The following is a 12,517-nucleotide window of genomic DNA, read 5'->3' on the forward strand; positions in this document are numbered from 1 at the left end:
TTCTCACCCCAGTCCTGGCCAGATCCAGATTCCTGTCCCGTGGCCTCGGTTTCCTCTTTGAAATGGGGACCCAGTGGAAGTCGCTGCCAGGGTGTGGGGAGGTACGTGCCTCTGCCAGTGGACGGGCCCTGGCACAGTAGTGTCTGCGTTCATTGGAGCCCAAGCTCCTCTGTGCCGGGCAGAGCTCAGGCTGTGCCCCAGGTGCAGAGGGGACACAGGACACCCTCCCCAGGGGCTTGAGCAGGGCAACCAACTACAAGGGAAAAGGACAAAAGTCAGGTGGGGGGCGGGGAGCAGAGAAGTCAAGGGGGTCAGTTAGGGTCAGGGGAGGCATCCTGCACCCCCAGCCCTCATGGCCAGAAGACTGGGAGCTGGTGACCAGAGCCATAGGCAGCAGGAGGTGAGGGGTGCCCCCTGGTCCCCACGGAGGAGCAGGGTGAGGGCTGAGGTCCCAGAAGCAGGGGCCTTGACACTGGGAAGACGATGGCAGATACAGAGAGGGCATGGGCACGCATGAAGGGTCCTACGTCCCCCACGCCCAACCCCAGAGCAGCCTCAGACCCCTCTTGTTGGACTCTGGAGGTGTCTGCTAGTCCCAACCAGACAGCCCCTGCCCCACGCGCACTCGTGTGACCCCCCCCAAAACTCCGAAAGGCCGGGGGCCCGAAGGGGAGGTCACTTGGAGGTCCCAGCCAAGTTCTCCTGGCTCCCCCAGGATGACCTCCAGCATCAGAAGTCGGAAGTACATCCCCCCACCCCTCCCCACCCCCACACACCATCCCATCGGCCCGCCAAGTCCTCTTGCGACTTTGGAGGTGACCTTCCTCAGACTCGCATTGCCGGGTGGTCCCCGGGCGCCGGAGGGGTCCGAGCGAGACAGCCGGTGCCCCGCAGCCGCGGGGGGCCCTGCGCCACCCGGAGAAGAGGCCGGGGCGCGGGCGCCTCCGGGCCGCTGCGGCAAAGGCGGCGCGGCCGCGCCCTCCCCCCGCGGTGATTCATCCCGCCCCCTCCGCTCCCTCCTCCCCGCCGGGCCCCGCCGCCGCCGCCGCCGCTGCAGTGCGCAGGAGCCCGCGGCCCGCGCCGCGCCGAGCCGAGCCGAGCGGGCCGGGGTCGCGCTCCCGCCCATGCGCCCCGCCGCGCGCCCCCGCGCCCCAGCCCGAGCAGCGGCGGCCGCCCGCGCGGCGGGGATGCCCGGACGCCGGGCCCCGGGGCTGGGCCCCCGGCGGTAACCGGAGCGGGGGGGCCGCGCCCCCCCTCCCCGCGTCGCCGTCCCAGAGCCGCAGCTGCTGCGCCCGCGCGCTCCCGGGGACATTCTAAGCGCCGCCGGGGCCCGCCGCCGCTCGCCCCGCTATTCGGACCCGCGGCCCGGGAGGGGGGCGCCGCGCGCGCCTCAACGCCATGGGCACGCTGCTGGCCTGGGTGGTCGGCGCCGCACTGGGTGAGTGCGCGGGGGGCGCGCGGCCACGGCCCGGCACGCGGGACCCCGGTCGGCGGGGCGAGGGCCACCCCGGGCCGGCCGGGCGGACAGTACGCTTCTTCCCAAGTTGCGCGCGGGCAGCGGGGCGCGGGGGAGCGGGGCGCGGGGTAGCAGGGAGTGGGGCGCGGGCAGCTAGGCAGCCGAGCGCGGGGTAGCGGGGCGCGGGGCAGAGGGGCGCGGGGCAGCGGGGTGCGCGCGGGGCGCGGGGCAGAGGAGCTCGGGGCAGCGGGGTGCGGGCGCGGGGCAGAGGGGCGCGGGGCAATGGGGTGCGGGAGCGGGACGCGGGGCAGAGGGGCGCGGGGCAGCGGGGCACGGGACTGGGGGGCTCGGGACGGTGAGGTGCGGGCGCGGGGTGCGGGCAGAGGGGCACGGGGCTCGGGCTTAGGGCAGCGGGGCGGCGGGGCAGAGGGGCGCGGGGCAGAGGGGCGCGGGGCTCAGGCGCTCAGAGCAGCGGGGCGGCGGGGCGCGGGGCAGAGGGGCGCGGGGCGCGGGGACTCAGGGCAGCGGGACGCGGGCAGCGGGGCAGAGGGGCGCGGGCAGCGGGGCCGGGGCTGGCCAGGCTCGGCCCCCCGGCGAGGGAACGCGGAGTCAGCTGCTCCCCGGAGCCCCGCAGGCTGCAATGTGACACCCACAGCCGCGACCGGAGGGTGGTGGTGGTGGTGGCGGCGGCGAGGGAGGCGGCGCCCGGAGCCCAGGGCGTCCGAGACCCGAGACCCCCGGAAAGGGGGTGCGGACCAGCCTCGAGGACTCGCCGTTCTAGCGGGCCCCGCGGGACCCCCGGGCAGACCGCGGCGGATGGCGGGATGGAGAGTTAGAAGAGAGAGAAAGAGAAACTTGAGACAGGAAAAGCAAGCCCTGGGCGCCCGAGGAGGCACGGGAGAGTCCCGGGAGGGGTGTTCGAGTTGGGGAGAGGCGGGGAAAAAGGGGCTCCTTCAGGAAGACCCCCGGAGAAGTAAGGAGGACAAGGAGGACTCGGAGTCGCGGCCCCCGGGACAGCTGGGGAGAACCGGAAGCCTCTGGGATCGATAGAGGAAGCGGTCCTGAGGCCAAAACTGGAGCAGGCGGGATGGAGCATCCGCGAGAGAGATGGGGGGGGGGGGGCAGGTAAGGGGAGGGCAGCGTGGGGTGCTGCAAAGGCCCGGCAGGGGAGCTGGGAGCAGGTGGGAGGGGAGTTGGGAGGATGCCTGGAAACAGAAGTTGGGGAGCAGAGATGACTCGAGCAGGGCAGCGCAGTGCCCACCGTGCCCTCCGAGGCCTTCCCTCCCCCCTGCCTGTTTCTGTGGGGGCTGGGAGTGAACTCGGCTACGTCCAACACCCCCAGCCTCCCAGCCTGAGTTAACTGACTCTAGTGATGGGGTGGCCAGCCCCCCCCTTCTCAAAGAAAGAATTGCCTCCCCCCCCTGCAAACTGCCAGCAACAAAGACAGTGGCTTCGCTGGGGCTTCCCGAGGGAACTGAGGCACGGGGCTGTGACTTGCCCAGGGCAGGCCTGGGCAGGTGTCTGGGGTGTGTGTGTGTGTGTGTGTGTGTGTGTGTGTGTGTGTGTGTGTGTGTATTGGTGGTCCCTGTCACTGAGGGAACACAGAGGACTCGGAAGGCCACCGTGCAGCAAGGCCAGCGTGGCCCTGGGTCGTGGGTCACCCTGCCCTCCCTGAGCCCGCCGTCCCCGCAGTGACCGCGGCCTGGGGAGGCTGTGTGGAGGTGGACTCAGAGACGGAGGCCGTGTACGGAATGACCTTCAAAATCCTCTGCATCTCCTGCAAGCGGCGCAGCGAGACCACCGCCGAGACCTTCACCGAGTGGACCTTCCGCCAGAAGGGCACTGAGGAGTTCGTCAAGGTGAGTGGGGGGCTGGCGGGGGGAGGGGCTGGGGTTGAGGCTCACACTCTCCCGCCCCCCGCCGTGGGTGGCCTGGATTTAGCTTCTGGCTCTGCCCATGAGCAGTGGGGGCCGTCACTGGGCTCCTGAGTCCAGTGCCCCTGGGTAAACTCGGGGTGCCCAGGGCCGCCTGTTCATAGGTCTGTTTGAGTGACAGCACCGGGCACAGGGTTGGCACAAAAGAAATGTCATTGGAGACAGTTGGTGGAAGCCAGGATGTGCCGGGCAGTTGCACGGAGGGAGATTCCGGCTCTGACCTCTGACACCCGCTGCTCTGGAATGACCTGGGAGTGGGGGTTGAGCGGCAGGAAAACGGGGGTCTCTGCCTCAGGCATGCATCTGGGCTCAGGTTGGGTGGAAGGTGATTGAGGAAGGGTGTGTGTGTGTGTGTGTGTGTGTGTGTGTATGTGTCTGTGAGTGTGTGTCTGTGAGAGTGTGTGTGTGTGAGAGTGTGTGTGTGTGTGTGTGTGTCTGTGAGAGAGTGTGTGTGTGTGTGTGTGTGTTCAGGGTTAGGGGCAATGTTAAGTGTGGGGTGACTCAGGGTGATCCCACCGCCCCCCCCCACATCCGCAGCCCCCACCATGCCCTTCCTGCCTCGAGGTCCAGGTGCCTAAGCCCCCTGCCTGTGCCCATCTGTGTGTGTATGTCGGGCGAGGGGCGGCAGGGGAGGGGGCCGGAGAGCGGGAGAGGGGGTGCAGTGAGCCCGGCCGGCCGCCCCCAGATCCTGCGCTACGAGAACGAGGTGCTGCAGCTGGAGGATGACGAGCGCTTCGAGGGCCGCGTGGTGTGGAACGGCAGCCGGGGCACCAGGGACCTGCAGGACCTCTCCATCTTCATCACCAACGTCACCTACAACCACTCGGGCGACTATGAGTGCCACGTGTACCGCCTGCTCTTCTTTGAGAACTATGAGCATAACACCAGCGTCGTCAAGAAGATCCACCTGGAGGTGGTGGACAAAGGTGAGGCCGGGCAGCCCGCCGCCGCCGAGAGCCCCTAGTGGCCAGATGGAGGGACAGATGGCGGAGAGGGGACGGGCTGGCTCCACGCCCCGAGCTGTCCACGTCAGCAGGGGGAGCCCCACCTCCACCTCTTCTCCACCTCGGTCTGGCCTCATTTCTCTCTGCTGGCTTCTTTCTAACGGGGGCAGACCCTTCTTTTGCCCCCTGGGCCCAGGGGGGCCTCCGTGTCTCGGGGGTGAAGGGGGGTTCTGGAGGGAAGAAGCGAGTGTGACTCTCTACCTGGAGAAGCCGCTCCTCCGTCTGGGGCAGCGGCCCTGGCAGAGCCCCGTGCTGCTCTGTGTGTGCTGGTTATCCCCTAGGGCTGCCCCCACTGTCCTCTGCTGTGCCCGGACCCCAGAGCCTTGTCCCCGGGCAGTGGGGGCCCGGTAGTTCTTTCTTCCGTGCTCTGGGGCGAGGCCGGCGCCGCGCTGAAGCAGCCGGAATCGGAAGTGCTTTTTGATGCGTTTCATCCTTTGGCTTCAGTTCCTTTGGGCTCTTTTGTTGAGTCGTCTGCGGATGGGTGTAAATTGGAATTTTCCAGGGCCTGGCAGCTCGTGACCTTGGGCCAGCCGAGAGCCGTGACGGGTACCGCAGCAGGACCCTCAGTGCCCACGTGCCCACGTGTGCGCTCACTCCCCCACACGCTGAGGGGCGGAGGTGGAGGGGGGGTGTCCTGCCCCCAACTGGGTCCTTGCTGACTCCTCCTACTGGCCCTGTGTGACAGATGAGGAAACGGAGGTGCAGTGAGGCCTGACTTTGTGCCCCGCACAGGCAGAGCGGGGGCTGGGATTCGAACCCAGCCAAGGTGGCGGGCCTGCAGCTCTGTCCTCACGGGCGGGAATCCCAGCACTTCACTGCCAGCCAGTGCCCGGGTCAAGGTGACCCCAGTGCAAACACTCTGGACCCTCCTGGCATCATCACCAGGCTAGTGAGAGGTCACCTAGGGTTGCAGAGGATGTCACGGGATGCTCCTTGATGCTAGAGTCTGTGTTGGGTCTCTGTCAGAGCACTGACCCCCCAGGGGTACACTTGGCTCTGTTTCCCGCCCCCCCCATCCCCACCCCAGTTGCTGGGCTGTCGGCGGTGAGGCTGGGACTCAGGCACGCCTGGGAACCCGGGAGACTGCTTTTGGTACCCGAGTCACACCTGGATATGGGGAGGGAGGCCACTCCCCACTCTGCACTTGAGGGTCACTCCCTGTGGGTCAGTCCCTGCTGGCGGTGCTTGGGGGACCATGCCAGGGATTGCACCCGGGGCTCCTGAGGCAAAGCTGCACTCCAGCCTTCGAGCTGGGCCCTGGCATGAGTCTCCCTGAGTCCCAGACTCATGCCCGGGACACAGCTCGAAGCTGGAGTGCCGTTTTGCCTGTGGGGGGTGGGGTAGGGGGGGCAGCGCAAGCGTGAGCCTCCCAGAGCCTGTGACTTCTCCGGCGTTGCCTCGGCACGTTACCTGCCCAGGTCTCGGCTCAGGTCCTACCCACTCTCATCTGCTCGGGCTCCTCAGGAACCCCCACGATGGGGTCGGACTGGTGCCGGACTGGTGACCCCCTCGAAGCTGGCTTTTCAGCCGGACCCGCCGTGCCTTGCACAGATTGCTAACTCAGTCTGCGTCACTCTTGCTTTTACTTGTCACTGCTGTTCTTACTCTTGTGTACTTATTTATTTACTTATTTTTTTCCAATGGGAGCGCCGTGCTTCTCGGTAGGGTTTCGTGCACGCAGACACCCCTCCACCGGGCTCTCGGCGCCCCTCCCCTCCACGGCACCCACCGTGCTGCCACCCCTCTGACGATGCTCTCAGCATTATCCATCATATCCAACGTTTTCCACGTGACTCCTGGGGCTGCGATCGGCAGCAGCCATCAGGCTAGAGCAGGGGTAGGGGGGGGTTTGTTTTTCACCTTTATCATTGTCGGGGACAGACCTGTCGGCGCTCAGGAGGCCTCTGGTGCTGGGTACCAGACCCAGGACGTCGCACGTGTGAGACACGTGCTCTCAGTCCCCGGCCCCCATACTGGAGTATTTTTATCATGACTCCTCAGCCCCCAGCGCTTCTTTCATTCTTCGTGACATCACTGGCTTGTTGGCATTGCCAGTCGCACTGAATTATTTTTGTATTGTACTGCTCGATCCAACTGCCGTTTCGACATCACCCATCAGCCAATATTGCCTCCTGGTAATGAGCCCTAATGGACGAGCTGAGTCATTTTCCAAGGAGGGGCTGCGAGGCGTGGGGGTGGGGGCTGGTGATGCCAGGGACGATCCGGGTGTATTGGGCTCTGGAGATAATGGTAGGAAGCCCCCGGCATCTCCCCATACACACACACACACACACACACACACACACACACACACACCTTAGGGTCCGGTCCTACCAGGTGCAACAGTTTGAGTGGAGGGTGGCTTGCGGTGAGCGGGGCCTGGGCAGAGTTTCAGGCAGGGACTTCAGGTGGACTTCGCCCGAGTGGACAGCAGGCAACGCTCTTAGAAGGCCGGGGGCATTTCCAAGCACTCCGGGTCTGCCAGAGAGTAAGCTTCTTTATTTGGAGGGTGGTGTGCACCATACCTGGGGGTGGTGCTCTGGGCTTACTCCTGGCTCTGGGTTCAGGAATCATTCCTGGTGGTGCTTGGGGGACATGATGGGGTGCCGGGATTGAACCTAGGTCGGCTGCCGCATGCCAGGCAAGCGCCCTCCCCGCTGTGTTCTCACCCCCGCCCCGAGCCTTGGTGTGCCCCCGCTCCTCTCAGAAGTGGGGGTGGCAGGCTCTCCCTGAGGGCGTCTCCCGGGGAATCTTCCTTTGGCTGTGGAAGTTTCCAGAGCAGCCGCAGTCAGCCTGCCCCACTTGGGACCAAGGGTCCTAGACCCGGGTCCAGCCCCTGCCGTGGTGCCTGTCTCTCCAGCTCCGCCTGTCTCTCCAGCTCCTCCTCCCCGGCCCTGCAGTGCTGATGCGGGGGTTGGGGGTCGGGAGTCAGGGGTTGGGAGGGGCAGGGGGAGTGGGTCCACATCTGTGCTCCTTTAGTTTTGTTTCTGTTTTTTTTTTTGTTTGGGGGCCACACCTCTTGGTGCTCAGGGCTTGCTCCTTGCGCTGTGCTCAGAGATCACCCCGGCAAGCTCGGGGTACTGTACGTGGTGCCGGTGATTGGATCCGGGCAGGCTGCGTGCAAGGCGAGTGCCTTACCTGCTGGACTACCGCTCTGGCTCCACGAGCCAGGCTGGTTTTAACGTGATAAGGAGGAGGGCGATTCTAGTCATCTAAATGTGCTAAGTTCCAGATCTAATGAATTCCGGGGTCAGTGGGATGGAATCAGATCTCAATGGCCTGAGCCTTAACCCGCCATTATCCAGCTCAGCTCCCCCCACCAGCAGGCTGGGAGGCCACGACACTCCCCTTCCTTCCCCCTCCTCTTCCTCCTGCTCCTCCTCCTCCTCTCCCCCCTCCTTCTGCCCCCACTCTTCCTCTTTCTCCTCCCCCTGTCCCCTTCTTCTCCCCCGTTCTCCCTGCTCCCCTTCCTCCTCTCCCTCTTCCCCTTCCTCCTCCTCTTCCTTTTTCTCCTACTTCTCCTCTTCCTCCTTCTCTTCCTCCTAATTCCTCCTCCTCCTCTTCCTCCTCCTCCTCCCCCCCCCTCCTCCTCCTCCTCCTCCTCCTCCTCCCCCTCCTCCTCCTCCTCCTCCTCCTCCTCCGGATTGCTGTGAGCACTGAGCCTGAGTCTGCCCGTGAGATTCCAGGCCCCGAGAGCTGCTGCATGTTTTCTGGGGTTCCAGGAGGGGATGCGCGAGTGAGGTGTGAGGTGTGGGACCCTGTGCTGAGGGGCTGTGCCTGCAGTCTGAGGACCGTGGGGAAGATGAGATCTGGAAGTCGGGGTGTGGGGGGTCGCAGCTGGCACATGGAGGGGCCACCAGAGTGGCCCTTGGCCGGGCCTGCTCTGGCCAGGCCCCGTGCGAGGCCACTGCGGGGGTGGCCGGGCCGGGTCTGGGAGGCATCTGGGCTCAGCCAGGCCCCCAGCTCCTTCTTCCCGTGCCCCGGCGAGGCCCCTTGGGTCAGCACCCCAGACCTGGGCCCGTTGGTCTGGGGAAGGCTGAGGTTTGTTCAGTTTATTTTGCTTGCTGCCCCTCCCCCCATTTTCAGAAAGAGAAACACTCAGTGTACCCCCCCCCGGGCATGTACCTTCTTTCTGTTTCTGGTTTGGTTTGGGGGCCACACCCAGCTGTGCTTGGGGCTACTCCAGGAGGTGGGTGTCCACCCCACTTTTCCTGGCCATTGCTCAGCCTTTTGAGTCATCTGCCCACCCCAGGCCGGGGTGGAACTATCCCTCCCTTATGCTAACCAAGAGAAAGCCGCCTTCTCCCACCTGGACCCCGAGGTTATCTTGCCCTGAAGAGGTCCAGTGCCCTGCAGGGGCCCCGGGGGAGGCAGTGACCCTCAGGCCTCACGACTCAGGGACAGAGCCGGGACTTGAGCCCTGGCAGGGGGGAGGCCAGCGGCGGGTCCTGGCTCTCAGCGGCTTGCTCTGCCCCCTCCGTGGCCGCATGCCTGCTCGCCCTGCGGCTGGACGCTGCTTTGTCTTGGGCACGGCTCACGATTTCATTTCCTGAGGCCATATTGTGTTCCTCGCTTTTTTTTTTCTTTTTTTTGGGGGGGTCACACCCGGTGATGCACAGGGGTTACTCCTGGCTCTGCCCTTAGGAATTACTCCTGGTGGTGCTCAGGGGACCATATGGGATGCTGGGAATCGAACCCGGGTCGGCCACGTGCAAGGCAAACGCCCTACCCGCTGTGCTATTGCTCCAGCCCCCACTTTTTTTTTGTCTTCTGGTTTTTGGGGGACCTCACCTAGCAGTGCTCAGGTCTGACTCCTGGCTCTGTGCTCAGGCATCATTCTCGGCAGGGTTCGGGAGACCAAGCCCGGCCGAGTTCCTGCAGGGCAAGCACGTAACCTGCTGAACCTGCTCTCCAGCCCCGAGGCTCAGCATCTTACAGATGCGGGAAACTGAGGCCCAGGGAGACTGAGTCGCTTCTCCTATGGGGCCTGGCAGAGCTGGGTCGTGAGTGGGGTCATTTGGGGGTAGTGGCTTTGCTTTCAGGAGGGACACGGGGCCGCCGGGGGGATCCTGAGATGCTTCGAGGATGATAAAAAAAAAATCACAGGACCGGGGGCTAAAACGATAGCACAGCGGGTAGGGTGTTTGCCTTGCACCCGGCTGACCCGGGTTCGATTCTCAGCATCCCATATGGTCCCCTGAGCTCATCAGGAGTAATTCCTGAGCACAGAGCTAGGAGCAACCCCTGAGCATCACCGGGTGTGGCCCAAAGTACAAAATAAAGATGCACAGCACTGAGGCCAGTGAGAACACAGTGGTAGGGCACATGGCCGACCCACTAGGAGTGATTCCTGAGCATGGAGCCCGGAGTCAGCCCTGAGCACTGCCGGGTGTGGCCCCCAAACAAAACCCAAACAAAACCTCACAGGACTGGGGAGAGACAAGGGGTGGCAAAGGGGGAGGCCCAGGCAGGTTCCCCCCAGCCCCACTGGGCCTCCTGATCAATGCAGGAGCCCCCTGTGGGGTTGGTGCTCCCTGGCACTGACCCACACGCCAGCTTGGCCGAGCCTGGCCGGAGTGCTGCCCTGGGCCCCTGAGCACCCACGGGAGCCCGCCTCCCCCTGCCCAGAGAAAGATTTGAGAACAAGAACCGGGGCCCCCTGCTGACCGCGTCTAGGAGAGAAGCGGGGGTTATCCCTCGGCAGGCCCAGAGACTGTGACCTTCGCCCGGGTCACACAGCGCGCTGACCGCACCGGCCCTTGCAGCCAACAGAGACATGGCGTCCATCGTGTCTGAGATCATGATGTATGTGCTCATCGTGGTGTTGACCATATGGCTCGTGGCCGAGATGGTTTACTGCTACAAGAAGATCGCCGCGGCCACTGAGGCCGCAGCGCAGGAGAACGCGTGAGTGTGCTGGGGCGGGGGCGGGGGTGTCGGGCGGGTGGGCAGGGCCGTCCAGGTCCCCTGGGCCGTGACTTTCCCAGTCCCCGTGACTGTCCTGGTCCCCCCGCCTGTCCTGGTCCTCCCGTCTGTCCTGGTCCCCCCGCCTATCCGGGTACCCCTGTCTGTCCTGGTCCCCCTGTCTGTCCTGGTCCCCGTGTCTGTCCTGGTCCCCCTGTCTGTCCTGGTACCCTGTCTGTCCTGGTCCCCCCGCCTGTCCTGGTCCCCCTGTCTGTCCTGGTCCCCCTGTCTGTCCTGGTCCCCGTGTCTGTCCTGGTCCCCGTGTCTGTCCTGGTCCCCGTGTCTGTCCTGGTCCCCCTGTCTGTCCTGGTCCCCGTGTCTGTCCTGGTCCCCCTGTCTGTCCTGGTCCCCCTGTCTGTCCTGGTCCCCCTGTCTGTCCCGGTACCCGTGTCTGTCCTGGTCCCCCTGTCTGTCCTGGTCCCCCCATCTGTCCTGGCACCCCATCTGTTCTGGTCCCTGTGTCTGTCCCGATCCCCCTGTCTGTCCTGGTCCCCCTCCCCAGAGGAAGCTCTGCTCTCTGGCCCAGCTCCCCACTCTCTCAGACGCCCAGCCCTTCTCTCTACACCCAGAGCTCAGGCTCAGCATCCCCTGCCCCCAGAGACACAGACATCCTGGGCTCGGGGATGTCCCAGGCCCCCCAACTCCAGAGCCCGAGCCCCCAGACAGCAGGGGCAGGGGCGGCCAGTGTACAGCGGGCTCTCCCCCACAGCTCCGAGTACCTGGCCATCACCTCAGAGAGCAAAGAGAACTGCACGGGCGTCCAGGTGGCCGAATAGCCCCGGTGAGCGGGGCCCAGGGCTTGAGGGTGTGTGTGGGGGTTGGGGGCCCCGGAGTGGGGTGGGAGGTTCCAGCCCGCAGCCCCTGTAACCCCCGCCTCGTCTCTCCTGCCTCTAGGCTCCGGGCTCCGCCTCTCGGGAGAGCCAGTCCTAAACGGGGGGCCCTGAGCACAGCCCCCCAGTGGGGGTCTTGGCCTCTCCTGGGCCCCCACAAGCCTCAGAGACCTGCCGATGGAGCCGCTGGGGTGGGAGGGGCGGGGGGCTTGGCTCACACCCTCTCCAGCCCTCTTCCTCTGGCCCCCTCGCCCACCCGCCACCATGCATGATGGGTAAAGCAATAGGGCCGCTGTCCCCACCCGCTTCTGCTGCCTGTTTGGGGGGGGCGGCGATGTGGGGGCAGCGGCTCCGCACCCCTCCTTCTTGCTGATTTGCACACATTGGCTGCTTCACATGCACACTTGGGGGGGGCCCGGCCCCTCCTCCCCCCTCCCCACCACCACCCAGCAGGGGGCTGGATGGGCCCCAGAACAGTTTGGGGCAGGGGGTCCTGGGACCCACTCCAACCCCCAGCCGCATTTCCCCTCTGCTTCCTCTGGCTGGACCTGGGGTCCCCTCTCCCTGTGATGTACCCTCGCCCCAGCCCACCCCCTCCCCCCCAGCCTCTCACCAGCCTCGGTGGCCCCTCCGAAAGGGCCCGTCAGCCTCGTCTCTCTTGACACAAGTAGTTTTGTTCATGAAATAAAGATTCTCCAACTTGACCCACAGTCTCTCTCCTCTGCCCGGCCATCGCCTTCTTCCGCTTCCTCACCTTGAACCCAAGAGCCTCAGGTTTTTTGGGGGGGACCCATCGGCAATGGGACAGGGGTGGGGTTTGCGTGGGCCCAGCCTGCTGGGGACCCAGCGGGGACAGAATGTGGAGTGGGATTGATCAACGTGCAGGCTGAGGAGTCATTAGCTCTGCCGCTAGGAGCCGGGCAAGCGGGAGGGGGTTAGTCTGAGCTGGGGTGGGGGCACAGGAGTGGAGGGGAGCCTGCCTGCGGGGTTCCGGGGGGCGGGGGCTGGGGATTGTGGGGAGAGGGCCAGAGGGACAGGTGGGGGTGCAGCTTCCGTGTCCTGGGGTCTGGCCGGGTGTGCCACGGCTGGGGCTCAGCCTCTGGCCAGACCTGTGTGGATCTGCGTTCTGGGCGCTTCCAGCCACTTGGCCTGGGTCTCGGCACTCTGCATGCTTTTTCTGGGCCCCGGTCCCCCATCCCCCACCTAGGACTTTCCGGGCTCCAGAGGTCACTGCTGCAGGCTGCGGAGATGCTGCCAAAGCAAACCGGCCCCCGTGACTTAGAGGAAGGCGGCGGGGGAGGGGCGGGGGGCGGGGAGGCCCCATCGGGG

General features: G+C 65.5%; 1 protein-coding gene across 1 annotated transcript; it reads left to right on the forward strand.

The window, feature by feature from the left end:
* The first annotated feature begins 1,156 nt into the window (after positions 1-1,156).
* SCN1B (sodium voltage-gated channel beta subunit 1) lies at positions 1,157-11,892 on the forward strand. The gene is made up of 6 exons (XM_055145807.1): positions 1,157-1,438; positions 3,149-3,315; positions 4,076-4,316; positions 10,160-10,301; positions 11,068-11,139; positions 11,253-11,892. The coding sequence occupies exons 1-5, from the start codon at positions 1,399-1,401 to the stop codon at positions 11,132-11,134; spliced, it is 657 nt and encodes a 218-aa protein (XP_055001782.1). The 5' UTR covers positions 1,157-1,398; the 3' UTR covers positions 11,135-11,139; positions 11,253-11,892.
* Positions 11,893-12,517: the final 625 nt, after the last annotated feature.

The sequence above is a fragment of the Sorex araneus genome, chromosome 8 (assembly GCF_027595985.1).
Source record: "Sorex araneus isolate mSorAra2 chromosome 8, mSorAra2.pri, whole genome shotgun sequence".
NCBI classification, from domain to species: Eukaryota; Metazoa; Chordata; class Mammalia; order Eulipotyphla; family Soricidae; genus Sorex; species Sorex araneus.